The 18,897-nt window shown below is 41.6% G+C and overlaps 3 protein-coding genes across 7 annotated transcripts in view; 1 reads left to right on the forward strand and 2 right to left on the reverse strand.

Moving 5' to 3' along the window:
* The window catches only part of itpr1a (inositol 1,4,5-trisphosphate receptor, type 1a), a 30,758-nt gene extending 21,844 nt beyond the window's left edge, over positions 1-8,914 (reverse strand). For 4 of the 5 annotated variants that reach the window (XM_077014590.1, XM_077014587.1, XM_077014588.1 and 1 more), the window contains exons 1-15: positions 8,770-8,914; positions 7,203-7,311; positions 5,934-6,004; positions 4,037-4,152; positions 2,861-2,947; positions 2,615-2,773; positions 2,418-2,516; positions 1,675-1,758; positions 1,395-1,541; positions 1,180-1,275; positions 992-1,036; positions 673-779; positions 455-554; positions 166-326; positions 1-79 (exon numbers count right to left, since the gene is read on the reverse strand). The exon at positions 1-79 is cut by the window's left edge and continues 63 nt beyond it. In XM_077014590.1, coding sequence (XP_076870705.1) covers positions 1-79; positions 166-326; positions 455-554; positions 673-779; positions 992-1,036; positions 1,180-1,275; positions 1,395-1,541; positions 1,675-1,758; positions 2,418-2,516; positions 2,615-2,773; positions 2,861-2,947; positions 4,037-4,152; positions 5,934-6,004; positions 7,203-7,294 — 1,443 coding nt within the window. In that variant the 5' untranslated portion in view covers positions 7,295-7,311; positions 8,770-8,914. Of the gene's footprint in view, positions 80-165; positions 327-454; positions 555-672; positions 780-991; positions 1,037-1,179; positions 1,276-1,394; positions 1,542-1,674; positions 1,759-2,417; positions 2,517-2,614; positions 2,774-2,860; positions 2,948-4,036; positions 4,153-5,933; positions 6,005-7,202; positions 7,312-7,842; positions 7,862-8,769 lie in introns of those variants that run through there. The other variant, XM_077014586.1, reaches the window with a different exon arrangement.
* Positions 8,915-9,537: 623 nt separating this feature from the next.
* sumf1 (sulfatase modifying factor 1) lies at positions 9,538-13,503 on the forward strand. Its single transcript, XM_077014596.1, has 9 exons — positions 9,538-9,861; positions 10,673-10,846; positions 10,953-11,027; positions 11,777-11,859; positions 12,081-12,203; positions 12,295-12,409; positions 12,492-12,605; positions 12,766-12,825; positions 12,917-13,503. Exons 1-9 carry the CDS (start codon positions 9,541-9,543, stop codon positions 13,016-13,018), a joined length of 1,167 nt encoding a protein of 388 aa, XP_076870711.1. The 5' UTR covers positions 9,538-9,540; the 3' UTR covers positions 13,019-13,503.
* A 162-nt stretch (positions 13,504-13,665) lies between these two features.
* endou (endonuclease, polyU-specific) lies at positions 13,666-18,509 on the reverse strand. The gene is made up of 8 exons (XM_077013626.1): positions 18,441-18,509; positions 18,021-18,122; positions 16,539-16,698; positions 15,701-15,906; positions 15,206-15,319; positions 14,444-14,550; positions 14,113-14,255; positions 13,666-14,020 (listed from the first exon to the last, which is right to left on the reverse strand). Exons 1-8 carry the CDS (start codon positions 18,499-18,501, stop codon positions 13,903-13,905), a joined length of 1,011 nt encoding a protein of 336 aa, XP_076869741.1. The 5' UTR covers positions 18,502-18,509; the 3' UTR covers positions 13,666-13,902.
* Positions 18,510-18,897: the final 388 nt, after the last annotated feature.

Below are 18,897 nucleotides of genomic sequence, written 5' to 3' on the forward strand. Positions count from 1 at the left end.
TATCTCTAGCACATCCTGTGCGCTACTGGGAACGTCCACCACAAAATACACCAGGTCCTCCAGCAGCTTCGTCACTGCCCTGAGGAAGAAGAAGACAGTCCTGTGTGTAAGGACGGAGGAACAGCAGTCGCTGTGGAGTGGTGGAGTGGTGGTGGTGTTCTCTACCTCCTCTCGTTCTGGGTGATGGTGCCTTTTTCCAGTTTGCCAGCGATGGAGGCCAGTACTTTACTGGCATCGTTAGCAAAATCAAGATCTCTGACCTCTGCAGGGGACACGGGCACTATAGCAAAGGCTTCTTTATCTTCCTTCAGCGGAGACGTACCTATCTGTGTGTGTGTGAGAGAGAGAGAAAGAGAGAGTGTATATGCAAAGAAACCACTAAAGAAAACCTACACAGATACTTGATTGATTACTTCATGGTAACGAGCTCTACTCCCCACACACTCAAACTCACTCGCAACATCACTGGTTTTTCTTCCTCCTTGTCTATGGGCTGGTTGGTGCTGTGGACCCAGGTGTTGGTGCAGAGGTGTCTAAGCCTCACGTAAGAGTTCCTAACACACACACAACACAGCAATCACACACACGCACTACTCGGGCAAATCAGAGTAGCCACTCGGTATCCCAACATGATGGTATTCTCAACTCATTGGTACGGTGTGTGTGATGTACCTGGGCACAAGGGAGTCCCCCCCTCTCAGAGTAGTAGGGTCTAGCTCGAAGATAGAAGAGATGTCGTTGCCATCGGGAACAGACACCAGCGTGTACATGACCTTATCCTGTGGATATGTGTACGTGATTGCATCACTTCCTGTTCAGAGTCGAGCTGCGATATGCGATACGCTAGGAGATAACTTAAGCATCACTCAAGCACGTCTGCACACTGCTAACTATTTAAATCAATACTGATACTGATTTTAATCTTCTACTGTTTGAACCTAATGTGACAACACACAAAGTCATGTGAAAATACACACACACACACACTCACAGAGGAATGAGATTCCAGGCATTCTTCTTCATAGTCTGGGTTTACCTGGTGAAAAATTACGAAAAATATAAGGGATACCATATGTAATATGCAGCGTACATAATACAGACATCTGTAAGTAAATGAAAGGGGTTGTACTGCATTATCACTGTCAGCGTTTTCAACACTGTGTGCATGTTACATTTCACCTCGGCAGCGAGGTAATGTCCAGTCGCCAGGTGTTTGAACCTGAACAGACTGTTCCAGTAGCCTGCTCCACCTCTACAGGGATCATGCTGCACAACCTGTGAATCACACACACACACACACACACACACACACACACACACACACACACACCTGCTGTACTTCCCAGGGAAATCATATCAATACATGCAGGAGTACACATGGCGTATGTGCTGACCTCCACTTCCCACAGTGCTTTGCTGCTGGTTGCCGAGGTTGCAGACTGGCGTCCAGTGGTGCGTAGGAAAACATACTGCTTCTTCCTGTGGTCATCGCATGTTAGAAACTTCTCCTGTTCTGCATGGAACAATCGGACCACATCTCCCTAAACACACACACACACACACATACACACACGCACACACACACGTCCATGCATAATCATTATAAATTCATTTGGCAATGAATGAAAAATATAAGCAGACATTTAAAAAAAGGAAATAACTACTTCAACTCACGCCTTTCAAAACGACCTCCTGATTGTCACTCCATTTCATGAACAAAACAATTTTCCAGCTGGTGCTGCAGTTTACGGAGTTTACCTGTCAAAACCAAAAGCAGAGAAAAGAGAAACAAGGCAGTGTGACAAATGCACAGTTGAGTTTTAAAAAAGACGAATTTGTGAGCTGTCAGATATCTGCAATTTCCTGTTTTGACAAAAGTAAAGGACATTTATTACCGGCCCTCATTCATCTGCTACCTACTCAATGGCTTCCGATGGGGTTTTCACGAAACCCCTGGTATACCTTGGACCAGCTTGGAGTTACACTAAATGCCCAGCCATCTGACCCTGTCTTCAACTCCAAAAGGAAGTCCTCCATCTTCACAGAGTCCTCCATCTCATCCACCCAGGCAGCTGCCCACCTTACCACTTCTCCACAAACTCACTCTCAAACGCCGCCACTGGCAAACTTCCATGGCAGTTATGAGATGCTTGGATATGTGCTCATGTGAATGCAAGGGTGTCTTTAAAGGGTACCATAATATCAGCTACACTTTTAACAACACATTTTGCTAGCAGACATAAGCAAAGTTGTGGATTGTGCAAAAACTTGCAGGGCAAACCAATAAACACTGATGGATGGCTTTGTGTAACCTTAACTATATCAGTCTTTATTTTACACTGAAAAATCCAATAACTTGTATTTAACAAAATGTAATAAATAAAAGGTGTGTGTCTGACCCCAGCTGTGTGTTTTACCTCATTGCATCCTGGGTTATCTACAAGCTGATGGCTGCTAGCATGAAGGGGCTGTCCGGCATTCACGGGATTTAACACCACCTTGTCTCCAATGACCACCTGAAGCAGAAATGGACAGAACCATGGAGACCCCACACTTCAGTTGAAATAAAACACACCTGAGCAGCGTTTCCCTCACTGGAGCCCAGTGTACTCACGCTGTCCCCGATGGAGCGCAGCTTGTAGAAGGGCTGGATGTAGAACCAGGATCCCTCATTCCCTGCGGCGTCCAGGGTCACGCGCATGGCGTTCTTCTCCAGCAGGGCGGGCAGCCGCTTGTTCACCGTCAGATACTTATTGCTCTTCAGGTGCAGCAGCTAAAGTCACACACACGGAGGCGGTTGCCATGGGTGACGGTGCTCTTGCGCGTCAGCGTGTGCTTGGGGAGCGGAGCGTGTGATTACCTGGATGACGTTTCCATACTGAATGACGGTTCCCAGCAGCTTCTTGTTTTCGGATTCGTTTTGTTTCTTCTCTAGATCGGCGGCGTGCTAAAGGACAGCCAATGACAAAGCGTCCTTCAGACAGCGAGATTGTCCCCACACGGAAGTGCATTTATTTCTGAGAAGAACTGGAAATGCTAGGATGCTAGTATAAATGGAGCCTAATGCTTGTGTGCGTGTGCACACACACACACACACACACACACACAGGTCAAGGGTTACAGAACCAGGATCAAAACCCCATTAGATGTACCAGGTTTGCAGAAGCACTAGGTATATTTCAAAGCATTACTCGAGTGACTGGAAATACAACCAAATAAGGCCATAGTGTTTTGGCATTTAGCATCATGTTACAGAAAATGAAGTCACTGCATGACTAAAGAACCCTCAGTGAAATAGTACTGATACTGATGTACAATTTACATGGAGCCTCTAATTGAAGAGCTCTTAGTTATCGATGCATGTTGTATTCCAATCCAGCCTGTTGTGTTTTCGACTTAATCAATTATTTGTTTTATTTATAAAGAGACTTTGGGGATATTCCTTTATTAATGATCTTATTATCTATTATTGTGGGCTATGGTCTCAGGACAATGCGTTTGCTAGCATTTACTAGGACTCCGATGAGCAAAAAAACATTTAATTTATCTGCACCATCAACGGAGAATAATGCTCTTAGCCTAGCTTAACTCTCAAACCCTTGTTAAGTCCATTTATGGCCACTGTAGGGTTCAGCAAATACAATTGTGAATGGGTTGGAGTGTAACTAACTGTCTATGTCAAGCAATCAATTATGCTATTATAGCTGACTGTTCTACTGAAGAAGGATCTTTGTTATATGATTATATGATGTTCCTGGACCTAAATGTGATACTTATTTCTTGCAATAGAGATTTATATCTGAGCAGGATTTATTGTTAAAAAACTTAATACAATTATTTTCTTACAGTTAACATTATTGTTGGTAAAACAATACCAACAAAAAAAATTATCATTACACTGTTTAACCTGTCTGCAATGCAACACCTGTACAACTAGTTGCAGCCTACCTTAAGAGAATCAAGGTCAAATACACTGGATTATGACACACAATCAGATGTGGTGTTTTATCAGGCATACACACACACACAAACTCACATGTAATTTGTTAAGTAAAACAGTGTCAGTTGTGCTGGTTCCTCCAGGTTTGGCAGCTTTCCAAAACTGTTTCTGTGCTGAATATCTATTCATGGGACATAATCTGAACAGACAGTCTGGGGAGAGATTAAACATAACAGATGACAATTAAAACCTCAGTTAACTAATGTTAACTGGCGAAAACGGATATGTATACATGGGAGTGACACTGAGTAAATGAACTGCTTAAAACAAAAATGACATGCCACTGGGATTCAGGTTCAAGTCTCAGCTGTGCAATGTACTGCCAAACAAACACCATAGTTTATGTAGGTCATATGTAGAGTAAATGTAGGTCATAAACCAGAATAAACATGCAAATCATTTGGATTTTTAATTTCCAGTAGATTGGAAATCAAATAAATCTGTTGGTTTTCTTCCAAACTGAAGCAAAGCTTAATGGAGTAAACGATTACTCGACTAATCTTAGTACGACTTTCATGCATCCCATAACACCAGGAAGTAAAATGTCTACATAAGTAGTAAATAGAAACAATAGTCTGTTCAGACACACAGCCATAGAGGTCCACACAGGCAAAGCCGGCTGAGGCTACAGCTAAGATAAAACCAGGGAGATAATGAACAGGAAGAAAACAGTATGGAAACCAATATGTAAACTGTGTGAGTGAGTGTGAGTGTGTGTTTTACATACAGGGGGTACTTTGTCATGGCAGGATCAAAGAGCTGTCGGTTGTTTTAGTTTAACCCTGTTTGAGTTCATTAGGCCCAGCAGTATGTGCATACACGCGCACACACAAATCTTGTAAGCAGTCACCTCTGATAAGTCAAGGCCTACAGTGAAGAGAAAAAGTTTTCCTACAGGAGCACCAGTCTTACCAAATAAGGAGAGAGGGGGAGTGTTGAAGAGAGAGAGAGAAGTCTGCTCTGTTTCTGGAGATTGGACTGATAAAACAACTAAATTCTTAAGGGTCAACTAGAGGAATGTAGGGCACATCTCACACTCCCTCACACACACACACACACACCATTCTTAGCAGACAGAGTTGAGAATTGGGTTAGGATTGAGTGGGCTGGTGTTTTAAGAGGAAGACACTGTGTGTGTGTGTTACTGCATTAGTGTCTCGGCGTTTCGACTCCCTCCGTCTCCGGCACTCACTGGCTCTACGCACACTCAGCCGCTGCAGCCCTCTGAGGACAGACCTCATTATGATGGGAAACCACACCATCTTCCCCTCAGTGTCACCAGTCAAAGGAATGACACAAGCTGAGGGCAGTGCGTGTGTTTATATTCAAAGGAAATAGTATGAATTCCTCTCTAGAGAGGCCCAAAGGTCTTACTTATTTGTCTAAATCATTACCCATCTCCACCACCTAAACTCACTCACACACACACACACACACACACAGACACACAGACACACACACCTCACAATTAATGTAGCTACTCAGTGTCACTAACAAATGCACCTAGAGTGAAGCTGTGTACATTGCAGTATTTAGCACACACTGCCAGACACACTTTTCTATGCAGAGTGCCTGGAATGCTGTAAGTTAACAGCAGTGAAACAGCAGGTTGTGTGTGTTGGTAGCTGTTTCCACAGCAACACAACCCTTTTGAGACTGTTGTGCAACTGTAACCATGTCAAAGGTAGAATGAGTTGTAGGGCTTAAAACATAACAGTTGGCATTATAACAGAAATACTGGCATATGATGCATCATTACATTAATATTGAAGAAATGGGACATCCTACTTAAGTGGTTTCCATGACTACAGTGACCATTTTCTCCAGAGATATTCAACTTTGACCAGTCCAGCATAACTCACTCAACTTCCGCTACACGAGCTAAAAATAAATCCGCACAATTCACTTCAGTTCACACACATACAGTCCTTACCCCTGAATTTCTTGGGGGGGTTGTTTAGGTCTCCGGCATCTGGCTGAACAACACAGCGGTCGTCAACCAACCTTATGACACAAAAAAGAAAGAAAGGATGAAAGAAACTATTTGGGGGAGATGGCTGTAAGAGTGTGTGTACAGAGCGTGACAACGAAAGAGGCGTGTGCGTGGGTGTATGCACACAAAGCAGCCGAGTTCCTAGGACATATTTAGCCCTTTCTGGTTCAAAACAGCAGCCTGCTGGTCATTATCCAGATCCCACGATCAGCCAGCCGCAAGCACACACACACACACACACACCCACACACACCCCACAGTGTTAAACCGCTAACGGCTAGGTTACGCAGCTCCAAGGTCATGAACAACAGAGACAGCGGCAAGGGGTGAAGTCTCAAACTGAGTGCAATTAACCATTTAGCAGATGAACAATTAACAAAAGCATTAACTATAATCGTAATGAATTGCCGAACTGTTTTAACAGAGAAGCTGAAATAATGGATTAGCTTCTACTTTCATGCCGTTTCAGACCCAGTCCTGCAAACAAAGAAAGCTGCACTTCTACGGGCAGTGAGGGAATGAAGCTAAATCCATCTGGGTAAAGCACTCTTAGTAAAGTAAGCAAGCAAACACTTGGTGAATCAGTCAGCTGAATCAAATAAATGTATTTACTCATACATCAGCTGAATTAGTATTAAGGTACATGGCTAGATGGTTGATGGTTGAAGCCCCACTACTACCAAGCTACCACTGTTGGAACCCCGAGCTAGGCCCTTAACCCTCAATTACTCGTATTATACTCAGTCATAACTATAAATCGCTTTGGATTAAAGTGTCAGCTAAAGGCCATGAATGTAGTATAATTACCATCCATCAAATGAATTAGAATAGTAAGCATAGATTTATCATCCTTCAGTTTAATAAATGTTTGATATAGCTAAGAAACAGCTATAATGCACATTTTGAAGTTCATGGTCAAATAGACATTTAATACAGTGGAACAGTGCTAAGAGTATTTTAGGGTACACAGATACTGAAACACTGTGTGCTGAAAGTCCAGTGACCGATCTTTATAACTAAAAATAAAGTGTGAAAACAAACCTCGGTCAGCAGTTTGTATCTCTAATGTCATTCAACTAATTAGTATACCTAATAACTAACTATATACAAATATATTCAGAAAACAAGCTACACGGTGTCTGGAATTAGTGGCCTCACCTGAAAATATCCTGTATTAGCAAAATCACTACAAAGCGTAAGCAAGCTTACCCCAGGGTGCTGATGAAGCCACTGGTGGAACCCTCAGCGTACAGGGAGCATATGTCCCCAATATGCAGAAAACTCGACATCTTCTCTACCATGGCAAGAACACCTCCACCTGGAGCAGATGGAAGAGGTCAAATGTCAAAGGTTCAGCAGAGGCAGCAACACCTCATGCATATAAAGCTCCAGATGCATATTATCTATTATCTATCCAGATGTATATTATCATAAACACAGATGCAAGCAATATATATATATATATATATATATATATATATATATATATTATATATATATATATATATATACACAACTGAGGTTAGAGTGATTTCACATGGTAAAATTTTCAATTTTCAGAACAGAAACACCAGATATTTCAGAGAACCATGCCTCTCTATTTGCAGGACAAAATATATAAATAGGCCTACATTTCACATGACACTACACCCACATCATCATCATCTACAATCACTGCTACCAAAAGTTACCAGGCCATAAGTGGAAAAAATCTTGCATTGCATTGGTTTAGTATGGTTTTGGACAGAAGTGTAGAAAATTACTTATTTTTTTCTGAATGGAAAAAATGTATATGGTCAGTTTTGCCTTTTCAAGTTCTCATGCCACATCTGTATTGGACTTCTCTTACCAGGCTCCACAGTTTCCCCAGATATACCAAGTTAATTTGAATAGCAAATAGGCCTGCCAAAGAGTGGTGAAGACAAACATCCACGCTTCACTTCCTCTCACCATTCCTGTACACCAGACAGCGGTGAGATTTACATAGAGGGGTTTTCTAGTAGTCCAACAGTGACATCTAATTTATGATGTTGCTGCAATGCTTCACTCAGTGAACCAAATTACATTAAATCACACCAGTTCTCCAACAACTGAAAACGAAAACTGCACAATTTGCGTCACTTGCGTGGGTTTTGTGTTAAATCAGACTTCACACAGCAGACGTCCATATTAAAACAGCACCTGTTACGCTCTTTGCGCAACGCTGGCAGCTCCATGCTCAGGATTGCGCATGCCGCGACGTAGTTAGCGCAGCAACGTGTAAAGAAGCTGAAAGTCGCATTATATTTAGTTTAAAACCAATACAGCAAACACGTAAAGTCGGTATTCTCCGACGCATAATAACCAACACAAAACCACGGTGTCATTTTTGCAATCTCACCTATCCTATAGCAGGCCAAAGACGACAGAAATACAAAGCAACATAATCGATGAAACAATCTTAGTAATTAAAAATTGACGCTAACTATAATTTTATATTTGCACAATCTGAAGGTGAAGTTTAACGCTTTTGAAAACGACTTAAAAACCACTGCTTCCACGTAAAGACCGTTAATATAAAAGGAATAAATAAAGTCTCGGATTACAGCCTACATTTGCACCGCCAAATAATTTTCAGTTTAAACAATTTTTAAATAAATTTCTCTCATTTTTGTGCGACGGAGGGACGTGTAGCCTTCTGTGGCGAGTGCGATACTCTCTCAGATAAGATAAATATTTAGTCCGATAAAAGATGATGCTCAATCAGAAAGACTACTCTTTAGAAAGCAATGTTTACCTCACAGAGTTGAACTCAACACGATATTGCAAAGTTCGGTTAGTGATCTTTTTTAAAAGTTCGGTCCTCTTGAAAAACCATAATCCCGAGACTCCAGAGAGCACCCGACACTCAGAAAACGGTCCATCGCCTCCTTGTTCGTCTCTTTTCGGCTTGCCGAGATACCTCGCAGATTGTAAACTGTGATTGGTTTCTGGGAAATAGTGTTTCTGAAGTTCAACGGCACTGTTGTTGGTGGCATTGTGCGTTTAATCAAGGACTACAAAACCCAGAATCCCATAAAACGTTTTTTTTGTGCTGAAATGCAGTACATACAAGGAGTGAAACAGAAATTTTAGTTTCCAACAGTTTTACAAATACATTTATTTCAATAACACAATTTATGTCAAATAGATCATTGTCATTGATCTAGTGTGTAGTCTATACATTTACAAAACAGTGAGAACTAGTCAGTAGATATATTCCTTGATAACGGAGTTTCTTGCTTCTTGCGGTACTTGTGAGCAACAGACGATCTACACATCGCATCCGCAAATATACAATAATGATTAAATGTTTAAATATTAATGAATTCGCGCGGAAATCAGTTATCGTAGGTTAATGAGGCTTACTCAGGTGGGCTTGTCATACTGACAACATCGGGACACCTCAGTTTTCTGAAGCAACAACAGGCTATTTTGATTCTAGACTAAACGGAAAAACGGGTAAATCATTAAACAAAGTGAAATTCCACCGAAAACCTTGAGGGGAAAAAAGAGAGAAAAACGTCAGATGACTGATCACGTGACACATTTAGCAAAGATGGCGTCACACATGCGTGTGAGGAAGTATGTGAGCGTGGAAATGGCATCATTACTGTACAAGTTTGCGGTTATTTTGCTCTGTTTTTTCATTGTGGCGGTTCCTCCGGGCTCGGAGTCACACGCACAAGCCTCGCCGGAGGTACAGGGCTCGGACTGCGGCTGCCAGGGGCTGAAGAGAGACGAAACCGCCGAGAAAAAACACTCTCATTCTGAAATCCCTGGCTATAAATATTCCGAAGGAGCAAATGAAAGTCCTGCTAACATACCCGAGCATGACACGATCAGTGAGGTGGGTTCGTCGTGCAAATGTAAATATTTCGTGCGCTTGCTTCATGCAACGATTAAATTCAGGAGTGTTTTTATTCAAAGAGAAAGTCCCCATAGAATAGCTCCGACATCCACAGATCACCATGAGACTACCAAGATGTGCACCTGGACAGCGACTGTTAAGAACAAAACCACGAACTGTTCAAACATGCAAACATCTCCATCAATGAAAGCTGGTTTGTAACTGTATATGGAATCAGTCGCTAGTGTACAGGACTTGACTGATGATTGCCATCGCAGAACATCAGTGTAGTCATTGACAAGGGAAATTGTAATATGATTAATCTATAAATCAAGGTCATTTTTATATTTTTCTATTATATTTTATATTGTATATATACTATTACAAAGTATTCTAAAATATGTAATAAAATATATATTTAAAACTTTTCCTTTATATAAGAGAAAAATCACAATATAAGACAATTTATGAAGAGCTAGGGCTCTTAAATGATGTGTACAAGCCTCAGTGGTTTTAAGTCTGATGAGGCAAATTGTTTACATGCAGTTCAGTTCATTACCCTGAAAGACCCCATTGCTGTAACGGTCATTACCTTGAAATACCTCAATACTGTAACAGTCTGTGAGTCATTACCCTGAAACACGCCAGCACTGTAACAGTCTGAGTCATTACCTTGAAACATGCCAGCGCAGTAACGGTGTGTGAGTCATTACCTTGAAACACCTCGGTACTGTAACAGTCTGTGAGTTATTACCTTGAAACACACCAGCGCAGTAACAGTCTGTGAGTGTGTTGCTCTTTGTTCTTGCAGATGCTGCTACTGGAGGGAGGCTGGTTCCTGATGGGCACTGATGATCCAGGGATACCACAGGATGGAGAAGGACCTCAGAGGAGGGTGTGGCTTGACCCCTTTTATGTTGAAGAGCACGAGGTCACAAACAAGCAATTCCAAAGCTTCGTTAACCAAACAAGCTATGTTACAGAGGTAACAGTCAGACACACGCATATACACACACATACACACACACACACACACACACACATATTTGCATGGTTGTGGAGTGGTCTCATTCTGCTGGTCGGTCTCTCAGGCGGAACGTTTTGGAGACTCGTTCATGTTTGAGGGCCTGCTGAGTGAAGAAGTCAAGAGTACTCTGTCCAATGTGGTGAGACACACACACACACTTACACACTTATTTCATCTTCCTGTAAAGTTTTAAGGTTATCAAATTCACTGCCACACCATTACCAAAGCATTAAACTTAATATGAAGTGAACAATGAATGTTGGTCGAGACATTTGGCTGCAGATACAACTAAAGATGGAATGAGGCAATGGGGCATGGAGAACCTGATACTGTAATCACTTCCCAGGAATGTTAGAACACAGGAATGACAAAAATAATACAATCATGCACTTAGAAATGTAAACTTTAATTAAACTGCAGCCTTATTACATTATTGGTAGTTTGGGAAACTTGGGAAATTACAATATTGGTGTCTAGGGTCACACTGTAATAGTTCTTGAGCTGATCATGTGCATTTTTGTAGTTTAGATTCTAGATTTTATAAACTCAAACAGAACAGAGTGTGTTGACATCAGAAGCTCTGGGCCACCTCTGTTATCTCATACACATCAGTGCGAATACTCTGGCAAACTTTGACAAGATTTTTAGCTCCCATGAGTTCCCATTACATAAAAGACTTTGACCTCAGGCCGTAGTGTTCTGCTCCCTTCCTTTCTCGTGTTCTGACTGCATACACAGTCAGATAGGCAGCGGAAAGCCTAACGAGACCATATTGTTGTGCTTGATTTGTGTTGTAGTGTACAGATCATTCTAGTAATTGTGCTTTAAGTGACTTTTAGTTTGCTTGTACGTGTACAATGTTAAGTCTTGCTTCATTGTAATCAGTAGGTTGCTGCTGCCCCCTGGTGGTCACCAGTAAAAGGAGCAGATTGGAGACACCCAGAAGGCCTTGATTCAACCATAGCAGATAGGCAAGGCTGACTAATATGTTGTTTTAATTATCCTTTGTACTTTGTGAAATAGTATTTATTTAGTTACTCTCTAATGCTCCAAATCCAACTTCATCTCAGCCTACAGATAATCTAATCCAACCTAATGTGCATCAACCAAATGTAGGCCTATAGGTCTATTCTCACACGAGACGATCACAATCACACGACCCACTGATTGCAGATCACTGTGATGGTTGTAGGATGGATCACCCTGTGCTGCACGTGTCGTGGGCTGACGCTCAGGCATACTGTCAGTGGGCTCACCGCAGGCTCCCCACAGAGGCGGAGTGGGAGTTCGCCTGCAGGGGGCGTCTGCAGGACAGGTGGGATGGGGGCCAGGCCATGTCTCCATTTTCTTACATCCTTGTGGATTTTTGTGTGGAAGTATGTAACAGTCCTTCTGTGTCTTTCTAGGTTATATCCATGGGGGAATAAACTGATGCCTAAAGGTCAGCATTATGCCAACTTGTGGCAGGGAGAATTCCCCAATCACAACACAGCAGAAGACGGATACGTTCGCACATCCCCAGTAAGAGAGTGTGCTGAAGGGGAGGGGTCAGGCCCCTTTCTGGAGAACATAACTAATATGGGTCATGTGATGTATGGGACAGGTGAAGTCATTTCCTGCGAACGGGTTTGGGCTTTATGACATGGTGGGGAACGCGTGGGAGTGGACGTCGGACTGGTGGAATGTTCATCACACCAGGGACCAGAAACGCAACCCGGTAAAACGCTCCGCCATGAGCACACCACCAGCTCACGTGTGCACACCACCAGCTCACGTGTGCACAACACCAGCTCACGTGTGCACAACACCAGCTCACACGTATACAACACCAGTGGCGTTTCCCTGCACCTGCTCATCTGCCATTTTTATGTGTACAGAAAGGGCCAGAAACAGGAACAGAGAGAGTGAAAAAGGGGGGGTCCTATATGTGTCACAAGGTAATGTTCAGAAACCTAATACCTGAATATCTTAGCTGTCTCTAAATGCATTCGTTCCTTATTTTTCGGTTCTCTCTCCTCCTCTTTGTAGTCGTACTGCTACAGATACAGGTGTGCTGCTCGTAGCCAGAACACTCCTGATAGCTCCGCCTCTAACCTGGGCTTCCGCTGTGCAGCTGACCCAAAGTCGTGACCTCAACAGGACCTGCCTTTCCTATTTTCCACAAGGTCATGTCATTGGTAACTTCACTCTGGGATCTTTTTGTTATGAAATGGTTTTTTAAATGAAATGTTTTTTACCCTGTCAATAAACATTTCTAATGTGCTCGTTGGTCATACTCCTTTGATACCAATGCATCACATGACACGTGTATCATACCTCCCAGACAATACCACCTTGTCCCTAGTCTCCCTAAGCTCCCACTACTCCACTTCCTGAGATGCTGATAGCATTAATATTCCTTCCCCCTCAGCCAATATTGTCTGTCTGGAAGCAAAAGCTTAAACAGACTTTAAATGTGTGTTTTTGTTTTGTTTTTTTTTGTTTTTTTTTTTTATCTAAGACTGATAAAATCATTGCTCTTTTGTGAACTTATAAGTAAATCTTAGACAAAAGTTGTATGTATTGTTTTATAATTGACTGAATAAAGCATTGCTATTGACTTAGCAAACATTTTATTCATGGCTCCCTATATATACTCTCACTGGCCATGTTATTAGGTATACCTATATCCACAGGCATTGTTAAGATTTCAGGATGTAACTGGATGAAATATGGTTTGACAAGCCCCCTAAGGGAAGGAGAAGATACATAATTCTGAGTGTCAATGCATGATCATGAGTTTATTCTTAAGTAATTATACAGACTGGAAAAGCCATCAGCATTCCTTGCTAACAAATCAGTTAAGGTGTTTGAAATCTAATTCATTAATCCAGCAAAAATATTTTATAAAATTAATATTTTATCTGCATTAATCCATTTATTGCTATTGCTGTACAAACAAAGAACATTTTAAAATAATATGCTTGTATGATGTTTGCACATTTGAATCAAGCTTCCCAGGCTGTTGCAGATGCTTAATTAGGCGTGACGGGGTAAGCTGATGCAATGTATTTCTTGCCGTCCCCGTAGGTAGTCTTATCCCAGGTGTAAGTCTGGATGGGTAGCGACTTCCCCCCCAAACTCAGATGACATCTGGGAGGGGGTAGGAGGGATATAGAACACATTTAAAAATGTATCCTACCAGTATGTAGTATCGCAGGCAGAGGCGGACCAAAGGGACTCACTGTTTGCCGGGGCGTGTGATGTAGCAGAGAGTGTAGACCGCCAGATCAAATTCAGGGCTGCTGCCTATGATGGCCGAGCCAACCTGCTTGTAGTAGCCATCCCACATAAACTGCATCCCCAGTACATCTGGGTAAGAGAGCCACTGACGCACACAGAGGGGTTGATTGTTACATACCTGGATGCATCTCTGACGAGTTCAATTAAGCAGAAAGAATTGCAACAACAAAAACATCTTAAAATGTGTGTGTAAACAACCCCCTTTGCATAAACCAGCACTTTGATGCCATCAGTGATGTCTGTGATGTACTCAATTGCAAGAGATCCACTTACGGGGCCGTCGAAGCTGTGACTGTAGTAGTTCAGGAGACCCTGCTTCTCCATGAGGTAGAACCTTACCCAGTTATGAAAACCAGACACCTTACTGCTCTTAATCTCCCCTGACAGGTACAGCAAGAGTATTAATATTAGTAAAATCATCTGTAACTGGCTTTACAAAGCAGGTGTAAACAGTTTTATTTAGTGTTGCATTCTATTAGTTAATGTTTCTTTCTCTTCTTTATTTAATTTTTAATCATAATAAAAACAAAATCATTTAATCATGTTCTCATTTATTATCATAATTTGTCAGGTTTATATTCTGATTTGAACTAAGACATTTTTAATTTACTTGTCACTACTTATTGTTTATTTTGTTAAATATTTGTATTATTATTAAATAAACTTATTTCCATTGTCTTTTGTTTTACGCAGGCCCCCTGCCAGCTGCCCCCATCTGCAGCGGCAGTATTTCCTGTTGTCCTGTTTGAGACGTGTTGGTCCATCGGGTGGGCGGGGCCCATTAGGGAACCTGACACCTGAGGGTCCTTTGTCCGTCTTTGTACCAGTTGACTGCTGGTTATTGTATTCTTAATTTGGATTTGTTCATGGGTTTTAAGTTTGTGCACTGCCCCAGTGAAATGACACTGGGATAACAGGCAAGTATAATATAAACAAAGCTATGGTTGTTATAATTAATATATTCACATACCAACACACACAATCCCATCACAAATTATGCAGCACATCTTTCTGCATACACAGACACACGCTGACCTGAAAAGATGTGTTCAAAGCCACTGGAGTCCAGCTTTTCATTGTTGCGGCTGTAGAGGCCAAACCACATCATCTTCAGATCAAAGAGGAACTCCTCCCAGGAAGAGTAATAACCTGATCACAACAAAACGTTCAGTTTAAAAGGACACCATATCTTTAGGAGAGTTTGCTAATATTCAGAATAATTCCAGTTTTTTCACCTCCTCATAATCTTATCTTCTTCAAATGGACCATTTTATTACCACACTTTTCCTTTATTACCTGCAGGATTATCTCAAATTAATTACTTCTACATTTACCAAAATTTTTAAGACTATGTAATAGATATTGTAATATATGTGTGTTCATAAACAAATAAAATTTTTATGCAATTAGAATCTGTGTATGTTGTTAATCTAAATTTTTAGATTTGCGTAGCCTCTTCACTGTGACTGCTGTGTGCTCCTACAGTGGTGTAGGTCTCCTTGGCCTGACCGCTGTGTTTTAGTCGTTCACCTTTAGTGTGTAGGAAGGCGTAGAGCTCTCGGCCCAGCTCTGTGTTCTTCATGGTCTGCTTGAGGAAGTCCTCCTGCTCTTGCACCTCTGCTGGGCTGAAGCTCTCCGTCACTCCTGTCTTCTTCTCATAGTTGTCCAGCAGTGCGACCAAGGCGGCGTACGTAGGTTTAGAGAACAGGGAGGCCTCGTTCACGTACCTGAACAGACTGGAGATGGAATCCAACAGCAGAGTTTTATAAGCGACCTTATAAAAAGCTTTCAGCTTTCTCCTCGGACCAGTAAATTAGCGTCACGTCAATGAGAAATGTTACTTTCTGCTCCCCAGTGAGATGACACTGGGGTAACAGGCATGGATGACAATTGGGTCATTGAGTACTAATGACTTGGTGCATAATACTTTGAACCAAAATCCTTCAGGTACTGTAGTGGATCCAGCACTGCCTCCCCGTATCAGTCTGTCATCAGTCTTTCATTTGTAGTCATAAGAAATGTCCCAGGTTCAAGGCCAATGATATTAATAACAACAAAACAGAGCACATTTCTCACACTAGAGGTCACTTTACTCTAAAAAGGTCAGATAAAGAGTGCTTTAAAGGGTGAGATACAGAGGGACTAGTGATGTACAGCACATGAGTAAGTTGTTTCTGGTAGATAAAATTTAATAGAGTAAAAACAGAAATTGGAATCTTTTAGGACTACTCTACTCCTTAAAGTCAAAGACTACTGGCTATTAACTGAATTGTGTGTGTGTGTGTGTGTGTGTGTGTGTGTGTGTGTGTGTGTGTGTGTGTGTGTGTGTGTGTGTGTGTGTGTGTGTGTGTGGCATACATGCACTTACGGATGTGGTGATAAATCTTTCTTGTCGTTGGACTCAGAGTTAGGTATGAGGACTTGAGGGTCAATGATGAGTTCTGAGGCTGTGGCCCTGTTTGAGTCCAGGGCATACAACGACTCAGAAACAGCCTGGATCTCAGAGTCTGACACTCTGCTCAAAGACTCTGTGGGAGACACACACACACACACTGAGATGGACACCACTCAAAACGAAGTATGCAGTCATGGGGAGAGACAGTTTAATATACAAGAGAAAACACTAGTGTACACACAGCTGGTCTGTGGAGTGGGACTCCAATCTCATGAGGAAGATGAGTGGTGCCATATAAGGTAGTTAGTGTTAATGTTAGTGTTGATTATAAAAGGATCCATATCGATCATTCCACACAAAGGTCTATGAGGCTGATGTGACATGGAATAGAGCGATGGCAGGACCTCCAGATATAAAGGAGTCTACAGTCCTCAACTGGGAGTGTAAACACTATGACAGAATCTAATGATCACGAGGTACTCATAACGGCCAGTCTAAGGGTAGGACAGAAGTTCAACCAGTTCAGGACAGAAACATCTTGAATCCTCTCTTTGCTAAACTCAGACGTTCACTTGCAGAAGCTCTGATACGGATTTAGAGTGACTGTCAAGCAGTGATGATGTCATGAGGTACATTTGGGTGAGCTAAGCGTGTGAAAGACTGCAGGTGAACACAAACGACCTTAATTCACTCAGCCAAAATAGAGCAGACATGAGGGCCGTGCTGATAACTGATGACAGGTTTTGTGATAAACACCTGAAAAAAAAAATCCCCATTTCCCAACAAAAACACAATAGGCAAAACAAAGGACTAAATTTTTAAAACATGATTAGGTCAGTGTTAAAGCCCAGTAGGAAGTCAGAGTCATTTAGCAGATTTCTGTGCACTAAAAATATTTGTGTTATATAATATAAGTGTTTTATTAAAAATATTAGCTATATACACATATAAGTAATCAGAAAACACCATTCTAATAATGTATGTGATTGAAAACAGTGAACATATGTACATATTACGCATCTTCCAGAATATCAGAATCGGTACTACTCAACATCTTTGATGGTTCACCCTGTGAAAGCACTGTCCATAAGATTTGGGAAAACACTGGGAATCAGTGGGCAATCACTTGGAATCAGGAGTTCTAGTTACAGGACCTGTTGACTGAGAACACAGCTGAAAATATTGCCATTGGGAGTAGAGGCTTCTTTCACTCATACATCCCTGCAGGACAGGGGCCTACAGCCCACAGTGCTTCTTACACTTCTCTTCTATACTAAAATGCTAAATATGATGGAAAACAGCCAGTGGTGAGATGCTGGACCAAACCTGTCTCTTCTGCAGTAGGTGTAAATACTTAATAATAACCAAAATAATTACTCATTATTTAGAAACAGGCTATGAGTTAACTGAGCCTGTTAAAAGAGATGCCACCACCAGCCTCTCACAGAAACTCACCTCCACCTTCACAGCTGTTGTCATCTTCGCATTTGGTGTTGCAGTAACATGGGTTCTGGCCATCGAATTCCTCCCCACAGTGATTCGCACATGAGATGGACTCTGAGGAGATCAGAGTCACAAGCAGTCACTCCTGTTCATCAACTGTTACAAAGGCAGTTCAAATAAACTCAGCATAGATTTGAATGGCACACAAGTGGTGTAGCAGAATTTTACAGAATCACTTTTGAATTGAACATGATATCAGAGAGAGACGGCAAAGAGCAATCACACAGTTACTAAAAAGAAACAAACTTACAACAATATGAAAAATCAAAAACAGGTTTTTACAAAAATATTTTACAAATGCAGTATAAACAAGATTTATAATTCGGATATATGCAATATGGAAACCTTTGCTATTTGTATAAGTGAACTCACTGCTATAACCCTGAGATATCAGGGGAAGTATGAGTGTAAGAAGCACAATGATCCTCATCATAGACACAAGGTGACCAAGAAGCACAGACTAATAAGTGGGCTAGTTTTTATACAACCCTGAAATAGTTCATCACACTGTGCAAGCTCCTCCCATGTGTGCTAGCATCCAATCACAACCACTCGTAATAGGATCTTAAGAAATTCAGCGATTTATTTGGTCCAAATGGACCTGTCTCCTCCTTTATGTCCTGAATGAAAGCAAAACTCTACAAGAATATGATTAACAACCATATTCAAACATGGTTTTGAAAGAGTGAACCAGTGAATCCTAGTGAACTTGTTTCATTAATTTTTTCTTAATTCTAGCCCATCTCTGTTTCTCTTCCCCAATCAGTTTCACGTGGTTAAATGCTCTGTGTAGTCACTCCTCTAACATACCCAGAATATCAGCCAGCTG

Source organism: Brachyhypopomus gauderio, chromosome 8 (assembly GCF_052324685.1).
Source record: "Brachyhypopomus gauderio isolate BG-103 chromosome 8, BGAUD_0.2, whole genome shotgun sequence".
Taxonomy (NCBI): domain Eukaryota; kingdom Metazoa; phylum Chordata; class Actinopteri; order Gymnotiformes; family Hypopomidae; genus Brachyhypopomus; species Brachyhypopomus gauderio.

Bases quoted from the DNA above. Each gene is read 5' to 3' on its own strand.
- sumf1 (XM_077014596.1), top strand. From the start codon at position 9,541: ATGACTGATCACGTGACACATTTAGCAAAGATGGCGTCACACATGCGT. The intron at 12,204-12,294 runs GTGGGATGGGGG...GTGTCTTTCTAG, and splicing joins AGGGGGCGTCTGCAGGACAG to GTTATATCCATGGGGGAATA. The intron at 12,410-12,491 runs GTAAGAGAGTGT...TGTATGGGACAG, and splicing joins GATACGTTCGCACATCCCCA to GTGAAGTCATTTCCTGCGAA.
- endou (XM_077013626.1), bottom strand. From the start codon at position 18,501: ATGATGAGGATCATTGTGCTTCTTACACTCATACTTCCCCTGATATCT. The intron at 16,699-18,020 runs GTGAGTTTCTGT...TGTCTCCCACAG, and splicing joins CAACAGCTGTGAAGGTGGAG to AGTCTTTGAGCAGAGTGTCA. The intron at 14,021-14,112 runs GTGAGTCCCTTT...ACCCCCTCCCAG, and splicing joins ATCACACGCCCCGGCAAACA to ATGTCATCTGAGTTTGGGGG.